The sequence below is a fragment of the Channa argus genome, chromosome 4, assembly GCF_033026475.1.
Source record: "Channa argus isolate prfri chromosome 4, Channa argus male v1.0, whole genome shotgun sequence".
NCBI classification, from domain to species: domain Eukaryota; kingdom Metazoa; phylum Chordata; class Actinopteri; order Anabantiformes; family Channidae; genus Channa; species Channa argus.
This window is the reverse complement of record NC_090200.1, coordinates 13,143,742-13,163,702: the sequence shown is the minus strand read 5'-3', so window position 1 is coordinate 13,163,702 and position 19,961 is coordinate 13,143,742. Positions and strand designations below refer to the sequence as shown.

At 41.2% G+C, this 19,961-nt stretch overlaps 1 protein-coding gene across 4 annotated transcripts in view; it reads right to left on the bottom strand.

Moving 5' to 3' along the window:
- The window catches only part of syt7a (synaptotagmin VIIa), a 77,267-nt gene that overhangs the window by 13,895 nt on the left and 43,411 nt on the right, over positions 1 to 19,961 (bottom strand). Inside the window, exons 1-4 of one of the 4 annotated variants that reach the window (XM_067500657.1) lie at positions 16,483 to 16,792; positions 13,772 to 14,188; positions 10,276 to 10,407; positions 1,149 to 1,251 (exon numbers count right to left, since the gene is read on the bottom strand). In XM_067500657.1, the coding sequence (XP_067356758.1) occupies positions 1,149 to 1,251; positions 10,276 to 10,407; positions 13,772 to 14,188; positions 16,483 to 16,769 (939 nt within the window). In that variant the 5' untranslated portion in view covers positions 16,770 to 16,792. The other 3 variants (XM_067500658.1, XM_067500655.1, XM_067500656.1) reach the window with 3 other exon arrangements.

The window sequence follows — 19,961 nt, the reverse complement described above, 5'->3', positions numbered from 1 at the left end:
TTTATCCTTCTTTAAAGTACTCAAAACAGTACTCAAGTAAAAGTACAAACACACAAACAAAAATGCACTCTAGTAAAATTACAATTACTACGCTTACAGATCATTCTACTAAAATCAATGTCCACCATATATCATCAATATCAAATGTGCGTCCCCCATTACATAGTTCACACTTTCAATACTTAATAAGTAAGTTTTTTTATGTTACCTTCAAACTGAAATACCCGTAAAGAAATAAATGACAATGGTCAATTAGTTTAATAAAACTGTAAAAACAGCCATCAAATCACTTTAGTCTAGTTGGTAGAAAATAAAACATTCTGGCTGAAAAAAGTGGCAATAAACACACCATCTGAAATAGGCACTGATAATAAAACAGTTTCAATTTCAATACATTATGTCTAACTAGAAGTTTTTGCCAGACATTCACTACAGCCAGGGCTCCACAGTGAAGCGTTTAATAGTAAAAATTAGAGTAAAAATTAGAGCAAAGAAATGTGAAAAATTACTTCTAGCCCTACTTTGTTACTTTTCACCCAAAGATATGGTGTTCTTGTTGTCCAGCAACTACAGGAGCCACAGCATCACACCAGACACGAGTCTGTTTTAGTCTGTTTTGAGTCAGTCACACATACTCTTTGTACTGGTGTTGGGGCTGAAACTTAGAAACCAAAACTATCAATTTATCAATGGAAATCAATACAGTAACATGTTTACATATGCCTATAACTGATGCATTGTGGACTGTTCCTAATATTGGTGGTTAATTGTACTGTTGATGCAGTGTGAATGAGCATGCATTGTGTATTATTCAGCATGATTAAATATATATGACTAAGTGAGTTTGTTTGTGTGTGTGCAGGTAGTATTATAATGTGGACACATGTACACGCTTTGTGTGCATACTATGTGTGCTACATGGTTATTTTGTTTAGAAAAATGTTATAGGGTTTTAATATGAACTCCTGGGAGATCAGCTATGAACTAAAACAGATCCAAACAAACATATAAAGCCAACAATAAAAAACAGCCATACTTCAGTAAACACGTACAGGGATGTCCATGTACCATATGCAGTACAGTAGTGTATATCAACATACCAGCACAAAGACATAAGGATAGATGTGTGTTGGGCCAGACAGTCTTACCATAACCATGTCTCCAGTGAGAGAGTTGGCCAGATCGGTTACAGAGGAGTGACCGTCAGCATCAGGGGGCTGGCCCTTGGGGCTGTTAACTGGCTTGTTGCCCCTGTAAGCAAAAACAGTGAGTGACCCAGAGGGAACACAGCAAGGACATGTGATGAGAAGCTAACTCATCTGTAGAAAGAGAAAATGTCTGAACACACAGGGGGTCCAACCTCCACCTGCTTCTATCTGAAACAACCAATGGAGTCTAATTTTGCTTTCAATAGATGTTACTTCAAAGTAGGTTGTGCTTGCTTTAGCTAAGTCCAATAAAATCTGCCAAAGATTCCACTGATTAAGAGTGGGCTCTAGAACTGAGGACATTTGATGCGGTGAATTGTGTTTGAATAAACCTGGCATCTGAGATGACTATGCATATGTCCAGTGTGGCAAATGTCCATATAACAAAAAAGTTACCTCCATCAAGTTAACAAACACTTTTAGACAGAACACAAAAGAGAATTTCTAAATTAAAAACAGACAGAAACCAGTTCATTTCCTATTGCGTTTATGATCAGACCTTATTCCCTCTGATGATAATAACAAGACACACACGTATAATGACATGTATAGCAACGTAACGTTACTATATTTACAGTAAACAGACATATATAGCAACATGTAGAGGACCATACATCTAACAGGACAGATGCTGAACAGTTTTGTAAAATGTGTGTTTAAATCTCTCAGTTAATAGTATTATCTTCATCAACAACACAAATGATAATCAAAAACATTAAAGAGAGAGCAGAGATCTCCCATGGCACAGCTGGTACTCAGGTACAAATGTTAATAGATGTTAAGTTTAGTTCCATGTACAGTAAGGATTGTTAAATACATTATCTTAAAGTGGGACAAACATTTTGGGAGAAAAATCTCTATGTTCATACATCATGAAAACAAGAAGAATCACAAGTGTAAAGAAAAGAAACTCAGCAAAATAAGGCAAAAACTTAAAAGAATAAATATTATGACAATAAACAAAATTGAAAAAAGATAGAGGAAGAAAGAGCAAAATGCAAAATTCCTGGACAAAGTAATGTGAGACATTGTACACGCAGCACTCTATGACTGGTCAAGGCACATGGAGAGGCTGAACACTGAAACACTGTTGGGTATTAAAGAAACAATAAAAAGAGAAGAACAGAAACACAGAAAGAGAAATGAGCAGACACAGGGATGCTAAAGTTGCAGACACACAAACTGGACAGAAACTATAAAGACTGCAGATAAGATAGAAGTTCAACAAGAAATGTAAGAAATAGAAAAGCAAGCTGAAAATTATTTATCTGTGTTAGAAGAGATAGCAAGTATTAATAGCATGAACAGTGAGGTTACAAAAACCAAAACCAAACAGAGAGTGAGATTGTTACAAACACCAGCACATTAGAGAGAAAAAACAGAGCTGCAAGAAAAGATAGGGAATGAAGGAAGGAAAGCCTGGAAACACAAGAGAGGCTTAGTTTTGGTCAGTGTGATAAGTATCAAAGAATAAGAGACAAAAAATAAAGAGCTATGCACACACAATATCTCTAACAGGAGACAAAAGGGTGAGCATGCTAAAGGGAGAAAAGAGCATAGAGAAGAAAAGAAAAAGACAATAAATAGAATTAATCACCAGGAAGAAGAGTGCAAGAACAATTGTTCTTTATGTGGAGAGCTCAAAATAAACGATAGATGAGATATAGTATGAAAGAGAAATAAGGTGTAGTCACACAAAAAGATAATATCTTTAAAAATACAAAAAGGGACAAATAGTAAGAACATAGGAAATGCACATTTAGAGTGTTACAAAAAGGGTGTTGTTAAATAGAAGTAATTACAAATGATAGCAATCATGTTACAATCTAACCAGATTTTCCAACCATTTAGCAACACTCTAAAAGTGTGGACCGGGGACACAGGGGCCAAAGCACAAACTGGCATTGGCTACATGTGCATATGTAATATATGCAAGTAGTTGTCACTCAGGGAGTGAAGGCAATGCCCTGGACAGGCAGGGAAAACAAGGAGCCCATAGAAAGTCTGTCTGTCTGGCCAGCATTCTCCATCAAGCTTTGCACTGAGAGAATGTTGTTCCTTTGTGGGTCGTTCGTTTTTTTTAATGGGCGCTCTAAACTTTACTCTAAACTCACATTTGGATGAGAATTGATGTTGAATGCATTGATGTGTACATTTTTGCAGAAAGACGAGGACAGAATCAGGGGAAATTTACTGACAAATAGACAGACAGAAAAAGCAAGCAAACAAGACAAGCAAACAGACAATCACTTCAACAGCAAAGAAACCAGAGCGAGACGGGGGGGAAGGAGGGATGTAAACCATTCCGAGAGGGGACAGGAGTATTCATCAATTGGTGTTAGTTGTATTAGTTGCCAAAGGAGGTAATTGTATTTTCAGGGGCCTGTTTATTATTATTATTATTATTATTTTGCACAGACTGCAAACTGCAGGCAATGATTTTGAGAGGAGAGGAAAAGGCTGGGTAAAAACACTAAACCATAATCTGAGGTGTAGCTCAAAAAAGCTCTAAAGCAAGGAGCGAGACATAGGATTTCAAGTAAAGCAAAAGGCACCTCCCTCCTCCTCCACCTCCCAAGTATCGATGGGGAAGTGAACATTTTCAATTATTCATTCTCCTTCATGCTTCATTCAGGGGTTCAGTGCATTCTCAGGTAAGAGCTAGAGCAGCCAGGGGAATGGCCTTTCTACCAGCCCTGCTCTACAGTACCTGAGGTGGTCCTCTGCTCCAGTGCTGCCTCCAGGCTGTTTAAACAAAGTGGCTGGGGCTGCAGTTTTTTTTTTCTAGAATATAAAGTACTTCCTCCAGATCGTACTGCATATCATGATTTAAAAATGAAGATTGGTTTCATGTTACTTAATTTCAAAGAAAGCAATATTAATTGTGGCAGATGGTAATACTACAACTGCTACATTTTAGTGCCAATGCTTCTTCTGTTCGATACATTTGGGGATTGATATGGAAATTGGAGCTTTGAAGCATGCAGTTGTCCACAGTTTCCAGTGTGAGGCGCAGTGGACTCAGTTCAGTTCAGATTCTCCCACAGCAGAGGCACGAAAAGTGGGCTGTTGGCATGGCAACGGCTCTAGAAACACAGACCATACATATGGGGGTTTTGGGTGTGTGTGACAAGAGGTTGATGGGAGTGGGCACAAGGGAAGGGTGTGTTCAGAGGGCTGCAGCAAACAGGCAAACACACTGAGAACAAAGAAGATAAGGTATTGCATAGGATATATGACAGGTACGGGTGAGAGCCTCGCAGACACACACATTTACTTGAACAGACATATGGAGGCAGGCGGGGCCACTTTGGGTTTCACCGTCCTGTGATACTATCCTGTTTTGTTACCTGACCGAAGGCCAGCAGCTCGAAGAGAGCGGGACAGGGGGAGAAAGACACTCCACTTCTAGGCTGGAGAGAGACGCGAGAAAGAAAGCCCAACCCAGCTTTCCCCTTTTTTTGTTTGACACACTCAGACTCCGCACCACTCTGCAAACATGTCACACTGAAACAAACATGCTCGCCTGAGTCCATGAAGTGATATATTTCAATGACTGCGCTCAATTTCATATCCACCCACTAGATCTATCATTCTTCAGGGGCCACAGCATACTTCCCAGGATCATACACAGTCAAAACCAGAGAGCGAAACACACTGCTACTTACATAACTTCATCATCCACATGAAACACATGTACACTCACACTACAGTCAGCAAGTCGTTCCTGCTGCTTCGCCGCTCAGGCTAAGACCAACATTTCTTCTGCGGCATATAAATATGAATGCTTTTACTGTTAGCTAATTACTTCCTGCATGCTACAACTGGAAATGAATCTAAAATAGCATCATTTACTGAAATCCCTTTTCAGGAAGCAACAAGGGACGTGCTAAATGCTGCCCTCTGTATATCTGCTTCTTTCACTAAAGTCCAAATGGAAATAGAAAATAACAAGATAATTCAGTCAGTGCCAAATTTTGACAAGTACTGTTTTTACTATATTTTGTTTTTGTAAAAAGTTGTGGTTTCAATGTCTTTAATTAGTTTAGAACTTGGGTAGTCTGCACCTTACCATGCTGCATATCCAATAAAATACTAAAAGATTACATGGCAAACATGATTAGTTTGGTCTTAGTGTCTTTTCTATGTTCTGTATAGCTCTTCAGAGCCGTGCCTCCCTTTATGGCCTCCCAGTACTCTCTGCAATTTAGTGCTCATGTCTCCAAGCTCCATTAAAATAAATAATCACGTTTCAGGGGAACTTTAACAAAATGAAATCATCAAAACATTTTCCAAGTTTATCATACCTCTGAACATCAGTCTACCAAATGTTTTGAGTCCTGATTAAATTCAGATATTGCCTCTAAGGCGGAGGCTTCTGCAGATGTGCCACCTGTTCTGAGGCAGGACACAAGAGTCCCAGGTTAATGCTCCTAATAGTTCATCTCCCCAACTGCCATCCATCTATCTGGATGTATGAGATGAGTGTGTGTACTAGCATGTACCTGCTGGCTAGAGTGCTGCCTTCAGCCCTGCATAACGCATGGATGTGCTGAGTACAATAAGTACTTTCTACTATTACTCTCATGGAAGAAAGATGCACTCTTATCCTCTCCTAGCATGGATGCATGTATGAATGCACTGCCCTTGTCCCCTTATATTTGTGACGCCCTTTTTTCTGCCTTCGCCCCATTTACTTCGCCCCTGTCTTAGCATGTAAGTGCATGCATCTCAGTTTTTCCCCTGCGAGCTTGAGCATGCTGGCCACAGGGAACCAAAGCCTTGGGGACATTCTTAACTGATTAATCTGGTCTGCAAAGCCCCTGTCACAGGAGGAGCAAAGTGTCAGACTAGTAGAGCATAGGATAATCAATTTACATGTTTGTGTACAAACACAAATGCAGATTATATCATCTGGAAGCTTTCTAGCAACTCTATTATGTAACAAAACAAACCCCCAAATGCCCATTTTAAATTGTTAAACCATACTTGGTTCATGTGTATGACCGAACAATACATAAGGCTAAACACACCATCTTCCACTACATAAAGAGTAAAACCCTCCTTCTCAGAATAATGCAGTTAGAACACAGATACACGGCCATGATGTTAAATAAAGACACATTATATTGATTTAAATAAAATGTCATAACCGCCCTCCGCTGTGTTTGTCTTTTCCATTGCCTTTCCTATCAAGTTAAGCAATGTAATAAGCTCATAAATTCTGAAGCAATATTATATGGCCCACTTGGCAATTAACAGACAATCTCACTGATTGCAACACATCTTTGCTGCATATCTATAGATATCTATTAATATCTGCAGGATGTATTCTGAAACATGAAAAAAGTCCACTGGCTTACACAAAATGATGTAACATGCATGGATGAATAATTGAAAAACCACAGGCAAGTGGAGTGAATGTAGATGTGGCACAAGGACATATCCCACCTCCTCTGTCTGAAACCTCCATCCTCACTGGACTGCTTCGCTACTCAGTGAGAGATCTAGATTCAAAGCTCTTAGGGATAGTAGCTTCTCTTTATAGCAACACTGGAGGAGAACCTACAGCACAGGTTCACTGAATCGCAACAGAATTGTACAAGGGAAGACCAATGAGGCATTAATGAGCCACTCTAACATCCTAATTAAGCTTTCTAATACCCACAACCTATGGATGCCTGGGATATAAACATCTCAGCATGTTTTGCCACAGAATACTAACAACACACAATTTTGCAATCCAGCCTAGTTGCCATGATGCAACCTTCCGTCCCTCTCTCTCTCCTGAAAGAACTTAACCTTGGTTTGAAAGTCTCCATAGCTATCACCACAACTCGGGTGCAGTTCACTCCTCAGCCAGCTGCTGCCTCTCTTCATTAACAAATGGCTGCTTTCATTCAGCAGTCATACACACAAGGTCAGTGAGGGAGCGCAATGAATATCACACACTATGGAACCTTCTAAGTGGAGACAGGAGTATGTTTGTTTCGCTACAGTCGAGCATAAACACATGGCTGAAGGGTAAATCAAAAGCCTTCTTTGTTGTGATTTTGTTTACTTCAGTTAAAGTCACGTGCAACCATGCACTGTAATTAATACTCCATTATAAGTAAAAGTGCATTCAAAATGCTACTTACATTACGCTGCAAAAGCATTATCAGCTAGCAATATTTTAATGTTGCAGTTTCAGATAAAGCTAGTTAACTAGTTTTTATACTACTATCCTAGTGGACAATCTACAGGTCAAGTCCTCACTAAAAGATAACTAATTGGAGAGGTCATGAGATGATTACTAGAGCAGAAAAGAGGAAAAAAGTAAATGTGGAACCCAAATTTGTTGTCTCACTTTGAACTTTGTTGTAAAAATGCTGCATAACTGTGCTTCAATTATTTAAATAAAACCATCTGTGATGTTTGCAGGGAAACTAGAGGGTTAGGCGTAACCAGCCAAGAACCTGAAAACCACTGGTTTATTCTTGCATTATTGTAATGAGTTAATTTTTTTTATTATGTAAAGGTTTGTTTGTACAAGAATCAATGAACTACAACTATCAAATAAATGCAGTCGGGTAACAAGTGTAGTATTTGATGGTACTGATTCCACTAAGGCTATAAGGCACCATGTATTACTTATAATAATTTAAACATTAATATCTAGCCCTAAATTTAGACTATGTGTGGTAACATGTTGTTCAGACCAGCTTAGTTTAATAAATTCAAGAGGGGTTACGTGAGTGATGCAGGTATGGAGATGAGTGATGGACACATGAAGCCAGCGATGATATGGCCATAAGGAGGGGCGTGGAGAGCGTGAGACTGATGAAAGAGCAGCTTAGTCTCCAGTTAGAGGCAGGCTGGAGAGGCCTGTTCAGAATAAGCAATATGCCAGGAGCATGATTGATTAAATCATGGTCGGACATCTGTGAAGTCAGCAACAACACCATAGGAAATGATACGCTCCCATCAAGCTTACACCTAGCTTTTGAAACACACTGTGGGCCTATGTTTACTTGAGCCTCTAAATTTAGCATCCAATTATGTTTGAATACAAAACAAAACAAGTGGCTCAAGAGGAATTAGTTCCCAGCTCTTCAGGAAAGGGGCAGATGGGGGCACACTACAGGGTAAAGACAAACAGCTTTCATAAGTGAAATGTTTCTTTATCTTTATCTCTATACAGTTAAAGCTATACACTTTAAGTAATTCTGTTTTGACTCAAAGAAATCAAAGTGATCTGCAGTTAATGCTGGAGTGAGCAGCCTGCAGTTCATACTTGCTGCTGAGTCTATTAGTGGATTTCACAACCCACTGAAGGACGTTTTCAGGTGAACACAAAAGCTGGAAAAGCCAGATGTACTGCATACAGCCAATTACACGGAAAATTGTATTCCTTTGTGGCTCTATGGGTTTTTTTTACACTAATCCTGAACAATGGAGATAGTTTTGATGTTTACAAAAGCGACATTCTTACACAAACTTTCATGCTTGTTTGTAACTCAGCGCGGTGCTGTGCTGACTCCAGGAAAAGGCCACAAGATGCTTGAGGGCAAAAGACTAAATGAAGAAGACCAACTGAGGGACAAATATTTTTTCACTAGCTGTTGATGTAGCGTAGCTCTAAAAGCAAGCTTTAATGATAAATAAAGCTGCTTATTAGTTTAGGGCTGACAACTATCTGGTAACATGATGAAGACCTGAAAGCTGTCTACAGCTGCACAGCCCACATGTGCAGCTTCATATTGCAGCTGTGAAGTCTTAATAAGAAAACAGTTACCATCCGGATTGGAATAGAGCCCTAGTTTTAAATCATGTGTCAAATTGATGAAACACTTGTGAATGAGGAATAATTGGTGTGTCCAGTAAATCTGAATTTGTTCACCCTCCTCTGCCATTTTGTTTTAAGGTGTGTGTCATATTATGTATCTCCAAATTGTCTGCAATTTGTCACAGTATCAAAGTGAGATTAAAATGGCCTAATTGGATGGCAGAGGAAATCAAGTGTGTCGCGTCTGCCTAGGGCTGGACCAAACACGAGTTTGCACTCGGTGGCTCTGTGGTGTTACGTGCTGGCATAAATAATCAAAACCACCATCCATGGGTGCAAATGAACAAGCACAGTGTGGTTTGAGCTATTTGTTTCACATGACACATCCACTGTACTCACTTCTTTCTCCTAAACTAAAATTTGGTCCAATTTCCTAAACAGAATGCAAAACCAATTATTATGGGAGATATGGAAATGTGAGCAAGTGTGGTGTATCCTTATACATGAGTGGAAATATTTCGGCTTCTAGTGTGTAAGGTGGCTGGCAAGGAAATGGTTTATTTTTAGCAGTATGTTTATGTAAGTGACTAACATGTTGTGGAATAATGAGGAGGCTCTCTGGGCCCTCGGTGGAGCTACAGAGATGGGACGTTCAGAGCAGCAGAGGGTGATTGAAGGAAGCTAATGAGCAGGAGGGGGGAAAAAAAACGAACACAGGAGTAGAAGGCTTGATAATAAAAGCATGAAAATACAAAGGAAATATTACAATTTCCAGTGGGAGGTTTCTGTGAAAAGACAAATAGAGATGAAAATGGTGGAGGAGAATGACATTGCGATAGAGGAGATAATTGACCACTGGGATGAGAAAACACTGTTGTATTTGACTGGCGGAAATCTTACTCCTAAACGAGCGAAGAGGACTCTGGTACCAGTGAAAATCCCACTGCTGTGATTTATGAGCTCATTACTGCTTTACAGCTAACATCTAAATTGCTTTATCTCTTTACACATCTGAGTATTACAGACATTTTTTTCCTCATTTGGATTCACAGTCGCCTCTCATTTTTATTTGTGTAACAGAGAGTTGAGCATTGCTGCTATTTCAGGTGCAGGTCTGTGGTACAATGCACTTAAGTGCAGTGACTCACTGAAAACACTATCAAAACAAAACTACTCTCTCCTCTGCCTAGATTCTGAAAGCATCTTGTTTTTATTCGCCATTATACGCTTCACGTCCTTTCATTTGCACCACATTCTTTCTCAAACATCCAACAACCAGTCGCACACGTTATCTGGTACCTCTTCTCAGGAGGGGGCTCCTGATTGGGTGGTGGTGGTGCCTGCGTTGTTTCCTGCAGGTCAGGGATATTGGCAAAGTCATCTTGCTCGGCCACACCAATGGCCAAAGCCAGGACCACCAGCTTCCCTTCACTGGCTCCCCATGAGCAAAATACAATAGAAGATAGAAACGGAGATGGAAAGAGAGGCAAGAAAAGAGAACAGATGCAAAGGATGGAGGAATCAAACGTAAAGAAAGTGCAGTGCAGGGGGAAAAGAGAAAAAAGAGAGGTCATTTCAGGTGACAGTGAGGACAGAAAGCAGAGAGGCGGCGGGATAATAAGAGACCATATGAGAGTAAACAGAGGAAGCAGTAACAGAGAAACTGTCATAAAGAGAAAATCTGCAACACCACATACAACCAAGCAACAAGGACTCTGTCCAGGGAAGGATATTAAGAAGACACCTTAAACCAAAAGGCCAAATTATTAACTATGTAATGCTTTTAATGAAGTGGTGGTGACAACAGGTGCAGGCTGTGTTCACATCATACAGACAACAAATAATTAAGGGAACTGTTGGTGATTAGCTAATGATTGTTAATGGATGTGATATTCAGCAGCTTGCACATGTACAAGGTATGCGCAGACCTGTATGCACACACACACACACACACACACAGTAATTTATCTAGTTATTTAACCTGCCTTCTGTTTTCCCTTCAGACTCACCTTTCCCATTGAACATGCCTGTCATCTTTTTCCAGAGTTAAGATTTAATTAAGCCTCATTAAGCAGATCTGGACTAATTGTTTCTATTTGAGTGACACAGTATCTTGAGGTGCTCAGTGTGTGTCACTGTTTTCTGGGTCACTGCTCTTTTACTCCCCGTGTTGCACTCTTCTCATTTCATTTTGCTCTATTCTGCTACAGTTGCTCTCCAAATCCCCCTGTTCCCCTCTCATCCCTGTCTCCTTCTCTTAATTCTGTGCCTCCTCATCACAGCCTCCTTCCTGTCACCCAAACGCACGGTTCTGTAGCTTAAGCTCCTGATTGCGTTATGCAAAAATATGGTGCTGCCAGGCTGTGGAAAGACCGGACACCACCCCAAACTTCACAATTTTGTTTTACATGCCATAAAAAGCCTTTCTTGCAGCACCATAAAGACCTGTTTAATTATCTCCCTGTTTTCCTTCTATCCCAGTGGTTACTAAAACCTTTTATGTGTACTGCTTTTACTGTTTTGTCAATATTCTTGTTAAACTATTCAAAACATACCATTTGGTACCTGAAGAACTGCCTCTTTTAGTACACACACCCCTGGTTTGGAATCATGGCTCCATCTAATATATAGGTTTGATGCTTGTAATGATGCTCTAACTACACTGTATCAGGGTTAACAAATCACACTTCTCCCATCACTTCTCCCAACTCAATTTACACTCAAGGAAATTTGTTAAAACACTTTAATCAATACATTAAACATTATGGAAGCAGACGCGAGAGAAGGACTGGACATTAATGACACCAGAAATTATTGATTTTAAGCCAGAAAACATGAACACTTATCTTCCAAGGGATAGATTTTGTCAAACAGCTTCAAAGACTAGATATCTGTGTCAATGACATCAACACATTCACTGAGCAACTTTTTATCCAGATAGAGAGTCTGGCCAAGATAAAAATTCACTGGTTTGAACAATGGGTCATGCCTATTACTGGACTGTTAAGTCATCAATCATACCAGGCGTTGCTCTTGCAAAGCAGAAAATGCCACAACACTGACCTCAATCTCATTTTAAAATGATGGGCACCATAGTTGACTATTATGGGCGATATTTTCTCAAATGTACTACATCTTTAATGTTCAGTTAGCCAGAGGCATTAATTCAGGTGTGTCGTATTCAAAAGCCCAGAGAAGCTTAAATGCACATAAAAAAGGAAAACGAATGGCGAAGAACAACTGTAAAATGGGTTCAGAGCAAAGGGACATTAAACACATGTTGTACCCTGGCAGTGTCCTTCCTCATCCCCTTCATCACCCTCCTCTCTCCCTCATCAACCTTCCCTCCTCTTCTGGCCTGCAGTAACAATATGTTGTAGAAGTAATGGTGCTGGTGACATTAGATCAATGCTTCAGAGTTAACACAAATCTACACACAGCTGCTTAACCCTTGTTCTTATACTGATGCACAGTGACACCTGCCCTGTGTGATGTGTACATGCTGACACACGTCAGCAGGCTAGCAGCATGGCCAGCAGACACAGATTTACTATTAGCATAAAAGTTACACTGATAGTGGAGAAGAAGTGCCAGTTTACTTGCAAACACTCATGAAATATGGATTAGGTCTACTAGTGAGTCTCCTAAACAGGATGTTTGATGAATAGGAAATATCAGCTTTTAATTGAGTAGGACACTGACAATATAAAATATATTGTGACACTGTCTCATAAATATTAGGAACTAGCTCCACTAGTTCTGTCCTGTGAAGACAATTGTAGCAGGCAGGGTGAATGCCATCCAAACAGATGTTACTGTTTAGCAGAGCATACAGCATAAACATTGGACAATTTATCACAGAATGGGACAAAAATAGTCCACAATATGTCGCTGCTTCCTTGCTTTTTTAATACACTTTATGTCATTGTAAAATTATGAAAAATGCAGTTTTAACAGCTCAATAGGAAGCACTGTTAATCATTTTAACTCATCACTGATATAGTACTGTGCATTCTTATAACGAGATTATGAAAGCTACCAATGCTCACAACAAATTAACTCATTAAGCCCCCTTTTAGTTTAAATATGAAAGGATCATGAAGCATATCTAGTAAAGATATGTACTCCCTCTCTAATAGACATAGTCTGTAATTGTTAATGCCAGAGTGATGATCTATGACATCTTATGTGTATCCATCTTTTACAAACCACAGGCTTTAGAGCTAAAGACAACAGCTTATTTACATTTATAGCCATACCTCTGTTCAAAATTATAATATATATTATTAACAAGCCAGTTTCTGGTGCGTTCAACTTCATCACCTTATATTTGCCTATTAAGCTAAAAGATGAACTAACAAGCCTTGTAACTCTATATATATAATACTTTCTTGCCAAGCTGGATTTACTAGAATTTATGGTGAAAGCAATGACTGCATATGCTCCAAATACACAATCTCATACAGCCATAAACAACAACATCCAACTACATATAAATATTTATGAATGTAGAGTATGCACACAGGACCACAGTACATAGTTTGACTGACAGAAGTAATATCCTTCCCTGGATGTCAGATCAAAGAAGAGACACAGAAGAATATGTCACAAAGGTCAATGTAAAAATAAAGTTACCTAAACACAGACACACTCTATACTATTTGACTCTTAAATAAATACATTAATTAATTGTGGTATATCATACTTTTAGACACAGATAGAGATTGAGACAGAGGTCTAAGCAGGAGAAACTATAAAAGACACTATAAAGATTTGAAGAGCTGTAGAGACTCACAGGAACGACTTGACATCCAGGCCACGATTCTTGATCTGGTCCATCATGTAATCCCAGCTGCCAGGATTGGCACGAGAGCGCCCTCCTGCTCCACCTCCCCTATAGCAAGAGGCACCTGCTCCTGCTGGGCTGCCCCGTGCACCCCGGGTGCCAGCTCGTGTCCCTGCACCCCCACCCTCACCACTGCTGCTTCCTCCCTGTCCTCTCCCAGCACCCCCGCCTCCCCCAGGCTGTCCAGGTGCAGTGTGTAATTGTCCTAAGCTCTGGGATGTGGTGGGGGGATGGCTGAGACCAGGGCCTGATGGGTGGATGAGCGGCTGCTGAAGACTCTGCTGGCGCAGCAGCGTCCGTGGCCGGGTTGGCCCAGAGGGAATGTGCTCCAGAGTGGATGCATAGGATAAAACTGGATCTCCAAAGCTGGGAGGGCAGAGGAGCAGGGAGGAGAGAGAGCGTGAAGAAGGCCACGGTCGGCAGAGGATAGGCCGATGAGGAGGGAAGACAGAGTCCGAGGTCACAGAGGAGGAAGTAGAAGTAGAAGTAGGAGAGGAAGTGTGGCAAAAGGAGGTGAGTTGGTCAGAAGAAAGAAGGTCAGGAAATGAGATACAGAAGAGAGGGGAAGAACCATCACAGATGAGACAAGGAGGCACAGGGCAGTAGGGAGACACAGCACCAGTTAGGTTGACGTCAGGGTGGGTACAGAAAAGGTCATCCAAACAGGAAGTTGATGATTGTGAAGGGGAGGAGGAGGAAAGAGGAAGGGTGGTATTTGAGGGCAGAGTAGAGAATGAGGCAGAAGGAGTAGTGATTGGAGGTGGAGACAGGAGGAGGAGGAGAGAAAAAGAGAGTAACGTGAGGCAGCAGCAGTAACAGCAGTAGCAGAAATAGCAGTAGAACGTGCAGCCTTGGTGATCGCTGTGTGCTGTGTGTTGCTCATTGGGCTGCGTTGGGCAGAAGTGCCCAGACTGTGAGCTCGCCCTATGTGTCTGTGCCAGATGTGTATGCATCCTGCGTGTCTGCGCGGTCTGAGCGTGCGGTTTGCGTGTGGGTGTGTTTCGCACGGGCAATGGTCGAATGTGCACTGTCCGCACAGGCGTGGAGCGATTCTGTGCCACGTGACCTCGTCGAGGCGTGTGCGTTGAGGTTTTGCAGCTTCCAGGCCTTCCTGAGGAGGGTTTTTTGGTCTGATGAGATATCCCCATTTCCGCTACTCGTCAGTCAACTTTTTCCACCTGATAGCCTCTCCTCCTTTCTCTCTAAGTCTTTTTCGTCTTTTAAATACATGCTGCGCCTCTAGAGACATCCCAACAGCCAACCAAGTCCTACAATATGACTCCCTCCCTCTATCAGTCTCTCATTTTCCACTCCTCCCCTTTATAAATGGTATTTAATTGGCTCATGTCTTTCTTAAAACAGTTTCAGTAGTCACATCAACTTGAAGGTGTGTAAAGGTGTGTGACATAGGCTATTTAATTTATTCACACTTACATTAAACCTATTTGTTTTTTTATGCTCTACAGTATCGTGTGTATGTATCATGGTTTTATATTTTTTTTCTAAATATATCCTCTCTCTCAGATCGCTGTGTAACCCAGACTACCAGAATTAGGTCATGAGAGAGCTATTCACATCAGTTACGTGCAGTTTACTCTGCTTTGCATTACTTCACCTAACACAATTTTACATAAGGCTTTTAGTGTGCTATCTATCATATTTAACCGTCACAAATAAAAGGATAAAAAGGGTAATGGAAGGTTTGGCAGAACTGAAACAGTTTGTGGGTAAAACAGAAGAAGAGAATAAGAGGAGTGGCTTTACACAGAAAGATGGAGAGAGCGATGGGAACGATAAGAGCAGAGGGTGACGATGGAGGAGACACAGAAAATGGGGTGCGAGACACAAACACAAGAGACACAGATACTTATAGCAGCCTCAAAATAGAATCCAATTATAGACAGGGGGCAAAAAGAAAGATGAGAAGAGGAGAGAAGGAGAGAATGAGGAGTGAGGTAGTGATGAGCATAAATGTGTTGTGGAAGAAGAAATCACAGCAAAAGGTGCCAAAGGGAGGTGCAAAAAATCACGGAGAACTGAAAATTAACTGCCTCATTTACAACAGGCTCAGTATAGAGTTGAAATCAAAGAATACGTCATGGCTGTGGAATCTATGCAGTAAGCGACCAGCGTGCAGTTTTCATTTGAGCCTAAATCTTAATTAAAAGGCGAGCAGACAGGGTGTGACACATTGTTTCAGTCAGTTTGTGAAAATGAGACTATTTCTGTGTTGCTGTCTCTGACAGAACACTCGCAGGCAGTGCAGTTCCTCACATAAATAAATCAGATTCTCCCACAGATTCATACAGGAGGCTGCACTGTGCAGCTGGGCCAGCTGTGTCAGCTGAAGTTTGACTCAGTGTGATGCAGCTCCAGAAACTATTGTTATCTTCACATGATTTCCAGAGTTCACATTTCCCCTTAGCTCACACCTTGGTCTGTGCCCACACACTCACCTTGACACCTGAGCTGCACTTTGCTCCCTGCTGAACTTGACCTGACTCTGCTAGTTTCTGCTAAAAAACTGATTAATTCATCTAATCATAGCTGCTACTTAGGTAAAGCTTGTAAGAATAACATTAACATAGCAATGCCGTGTTTACTCTGCTGCACAGTCACTGAAAGGTACACTTTTCTGGCTGATTTACTGTAAAACTCACTTGCTGGGCCTCAGTCCTCCAGACTGCATGTGGCTTTGGACGGTCTGCCACGTCCCGGATTTCACTCCCTCTGTCATCATGCTCTTCATGCTGTCACTGCGATAAGGACCCCCCCCATCATCCCCATGCCCAGTTGCTGCCCCCTTCTGCCCCCCTGACACTGCCCCACTAGGAGAAAGAGACGGCGTGCGGAGGTCCCACAGCAAACAGAGGATACAGAAGAGGGAGAGTAACGAGAGGCAGAGGAGAAAAAGACCAAAGAGTGTGAGAATGACAGACACAAACATACACAAACACACAAGAAAATAGATTGAGCAATCACATGGCTACGGAGGTGAGACAGATCAGTAAAGTGTGTGAGGGGGCAGGTCTAGTTTTCCAGGCCAAGTGAGAGGGAGGTGGATGAAAAAGTCTGGAGTCCAGTGTGAACCGACAGAAGGGGGACAGTGTAGAGGAGAGCAGGGAGGAAGGAGGAGGAGAAGAATTTACACGGAGCCTGTGGAGGGTGGAAAACCAGCGAGACGTCACTCCTTTTGGTTACATGCTACAGCTGCCAGAATTCACCAGCGGTAACATTGTGTGGACATTGGTCATTTAATTCTCATTCTGACATTCATTTAGGCATTTGGAGCTTCAGATGGTTTGCTATGCAAGGCAATTCAATGGTAGCAGCTTAGGGCAATGGGAGAATGCCTTGTACTGAAGTGCCTCATGAGAAAATAATCGACTTATTTGGGAAGCCATCCAATGTGACATTTGGTTAAGTATAAGTGCATTCATTCCTGTAAAACATCGATTACACTGTATTTTTAGATCTTAATCTGTAATAATTCAGTTTTAAAGATATACTTGTCACTTGATCACCACTTCACAGTACACAGGAATTAGTAAAAAACCTGCAGTCAACAGTAGAAAAGAGTTTATGTGGGCAGTCTAATCACATCAAATCCAGAAAAATACACAAATTATTCAGTATTCATGAGTAGTTGTCAACTCAGAGTTCCTCTCAAAATGGGTTGTAAAAATTGTAAAATGCCATGTCGACTCTGCGGTGATGATCCAACATAAAGCACAGTAGTGCCCTCTGGTGACATGACTACATTTCATAAATATCATTGGTCTCCTGCTCCAGGAGACACAAAAAATGAGGCACAGAAGACACTGTCACCTGGTTCGTAAGCATGGGGTCGGAGTGTGCTATACTTGCATCATGTCCCTTTGAAGGTCACCGTTCACTTTTATTGCTGACCAATTAATCTGACAGTGCATGTGGATAAGTCATCAATCACAAAAGCACAGATGACACTGCTGGGGCAACAGTCAATGCAGGACACGTGGGCCTCATTTATCGAGCAAGCAACAGAGTGAAAATCCTTACTCTTTATTAAAAGTAGCAACACATAAATAAATGGAGCCATCAATCACCAACATTATTTACAGGTATAGTGATGAGATGCTAATATCGTTTCTGACTGAACTACACTAAAAGAGAACGAAAGAGCTCCCAGACTAGAAAAATAGAGTATGACATATGTTAAGTAAAATTCACCGAACGTGATGTGTGAATTTGAAAAATATTTACATTACAGGCATTAATCAAGATTGTGTCATGATTGCACCAGACATTAACTACGGTAGCTCAGTACTGAGAAACGATAAATATAAACATGAAGACTGATCGTGCTGGGTAGATAACCTTTTTGATAAATGAGTCCCAGTGTCATTTTAGAGATTGAAAGCTGCAGATCTTGAGGAAATCTCGAAGAGGAAATGATTTTCCAGCTGTCTGTTGGCTTTAAAGACATATTTTTGGTTAGGAGGTCGTCTCCTGTCTCTGCTTGTTAAAAATGTCTTTATAATGTTATCTTATTCTGAATGCGGTTGATTTTACCAGCTCACACATTACTCAAAACAGCTCATTTTAACATTACTGCAGTGAAAGATTACTCTATTTTTTACTGCTGGACAGAAGGCAGGGCCTCCTGAAAAACAGCTTGCTGTACAATAAATGACAACCTTGAGGGTCCTTCTAAAAAATGAACTTCTCAAGACAAAAGCACAAGGCACTAAAGCTAGTTTCCCGAGATCAGCAGCCATCATCTTGAGGCAGAGTTTTCAGACAGTAATCCACCACATTCATAAGCACGCCGCTGCCTCCTTTCTCCAGGCAATTTAACACACAGTCCTCAATGGCTAAAAATGACCAGTTATTAGACAGTTTATCAGACAGGTGCCTAGTTGCAGGATGTCTAAACTTAGAGCCCTCTCTGTGCCTTGAGGGAGATACGTATGACCTTACTAGTGCTTTATTGGATTCAAGTGCACAGTGATTGAAAAACAGCTTTTATTGCATCAAGTAAAAACACTGTTACCTTATCTCCCAATATCATAGACAGTGGATGCAGTTCAAGTGCTATAGTGTTAGTGCAGTACATAACAGATATTGGTTGATGGGGATTGGAGAAAAGCCACAGATGAATATAAACCACAGGTGAAAACTGGCACCACACGGCAACCTGGTTTAACGGTCAACCCTCCACAATAAACAACAACTGGCAAACTTCAGGGAGATACACAGATTACTGAGAAACTAGGTTAAAATAAACACATCTTTAGCAGAGGCAGGGTATACGAGGGTTGTCCGTCTCCATGGTTACACCCCATGGGAGAGAAGGGAGAGGTTAGAGGTCAAGAGTTAGTGGGACCGGCAGGGCTGTAGGGAGTAGAGGGGCATCTGAAAAAGCGCCTATGTGTTCATTAAAAGGTGACAGGATGAATGAAGTCGCCTCAGAAAGTAGCCTGGGGAGGTTGTAGGGTTGTGCTGTGCTGCTGCAGAAGTTTTAGCCGAATGGCTTTTGCGGGGATGCTGTAATGTGCGTGTGACATTTCAGATGCTCCCCAGCAGATTATGAGTAATCATTAGTAACCATTTATGCCCTCCAGTGTGCTAACATTGGGTAGGTTGTTATTGTTGTTGCTATTACTGTTGTTGATGTAAATCACATTATACAACAATAATAAGTGTAGAAATGAGCAGTTTGCGTCCATTTTGCTACACTATGACATTTATGGAATTTTTCAAAAAGCCTTTGGCTACTCATGAGTTAAATTTGTCCTAAGCAGCAGAAAAATAATCAGGATTATGAAACTAGGTGGATTTAATAAGCTGTCAGGCATCAACATCCAGCAGTTCAATTTGATGAGTGCTAATGGTGGTGACTGTAAACTATGGTGGGGGGTGGTGTAAAGAGGGGAGAGAGGAGGAAGGCAGGGAGGGAGGGCAAGGGAAGAAAATGAAAGTAAAGGAAAAAGGGGGAAAGAAAAGGAAAGGGGGATTATGGCACTGCCCCCGTCTCATTACAGCCCTGCTCAGGGGGAAGTCTCTTACCAGCGTTGGACCAAGACTCACTTGAGTGTGAGGCGAGGATCTCCATATGGGGCATAGGGAGAAATGTTTAGTACGAACTCCTTGGGCGGAT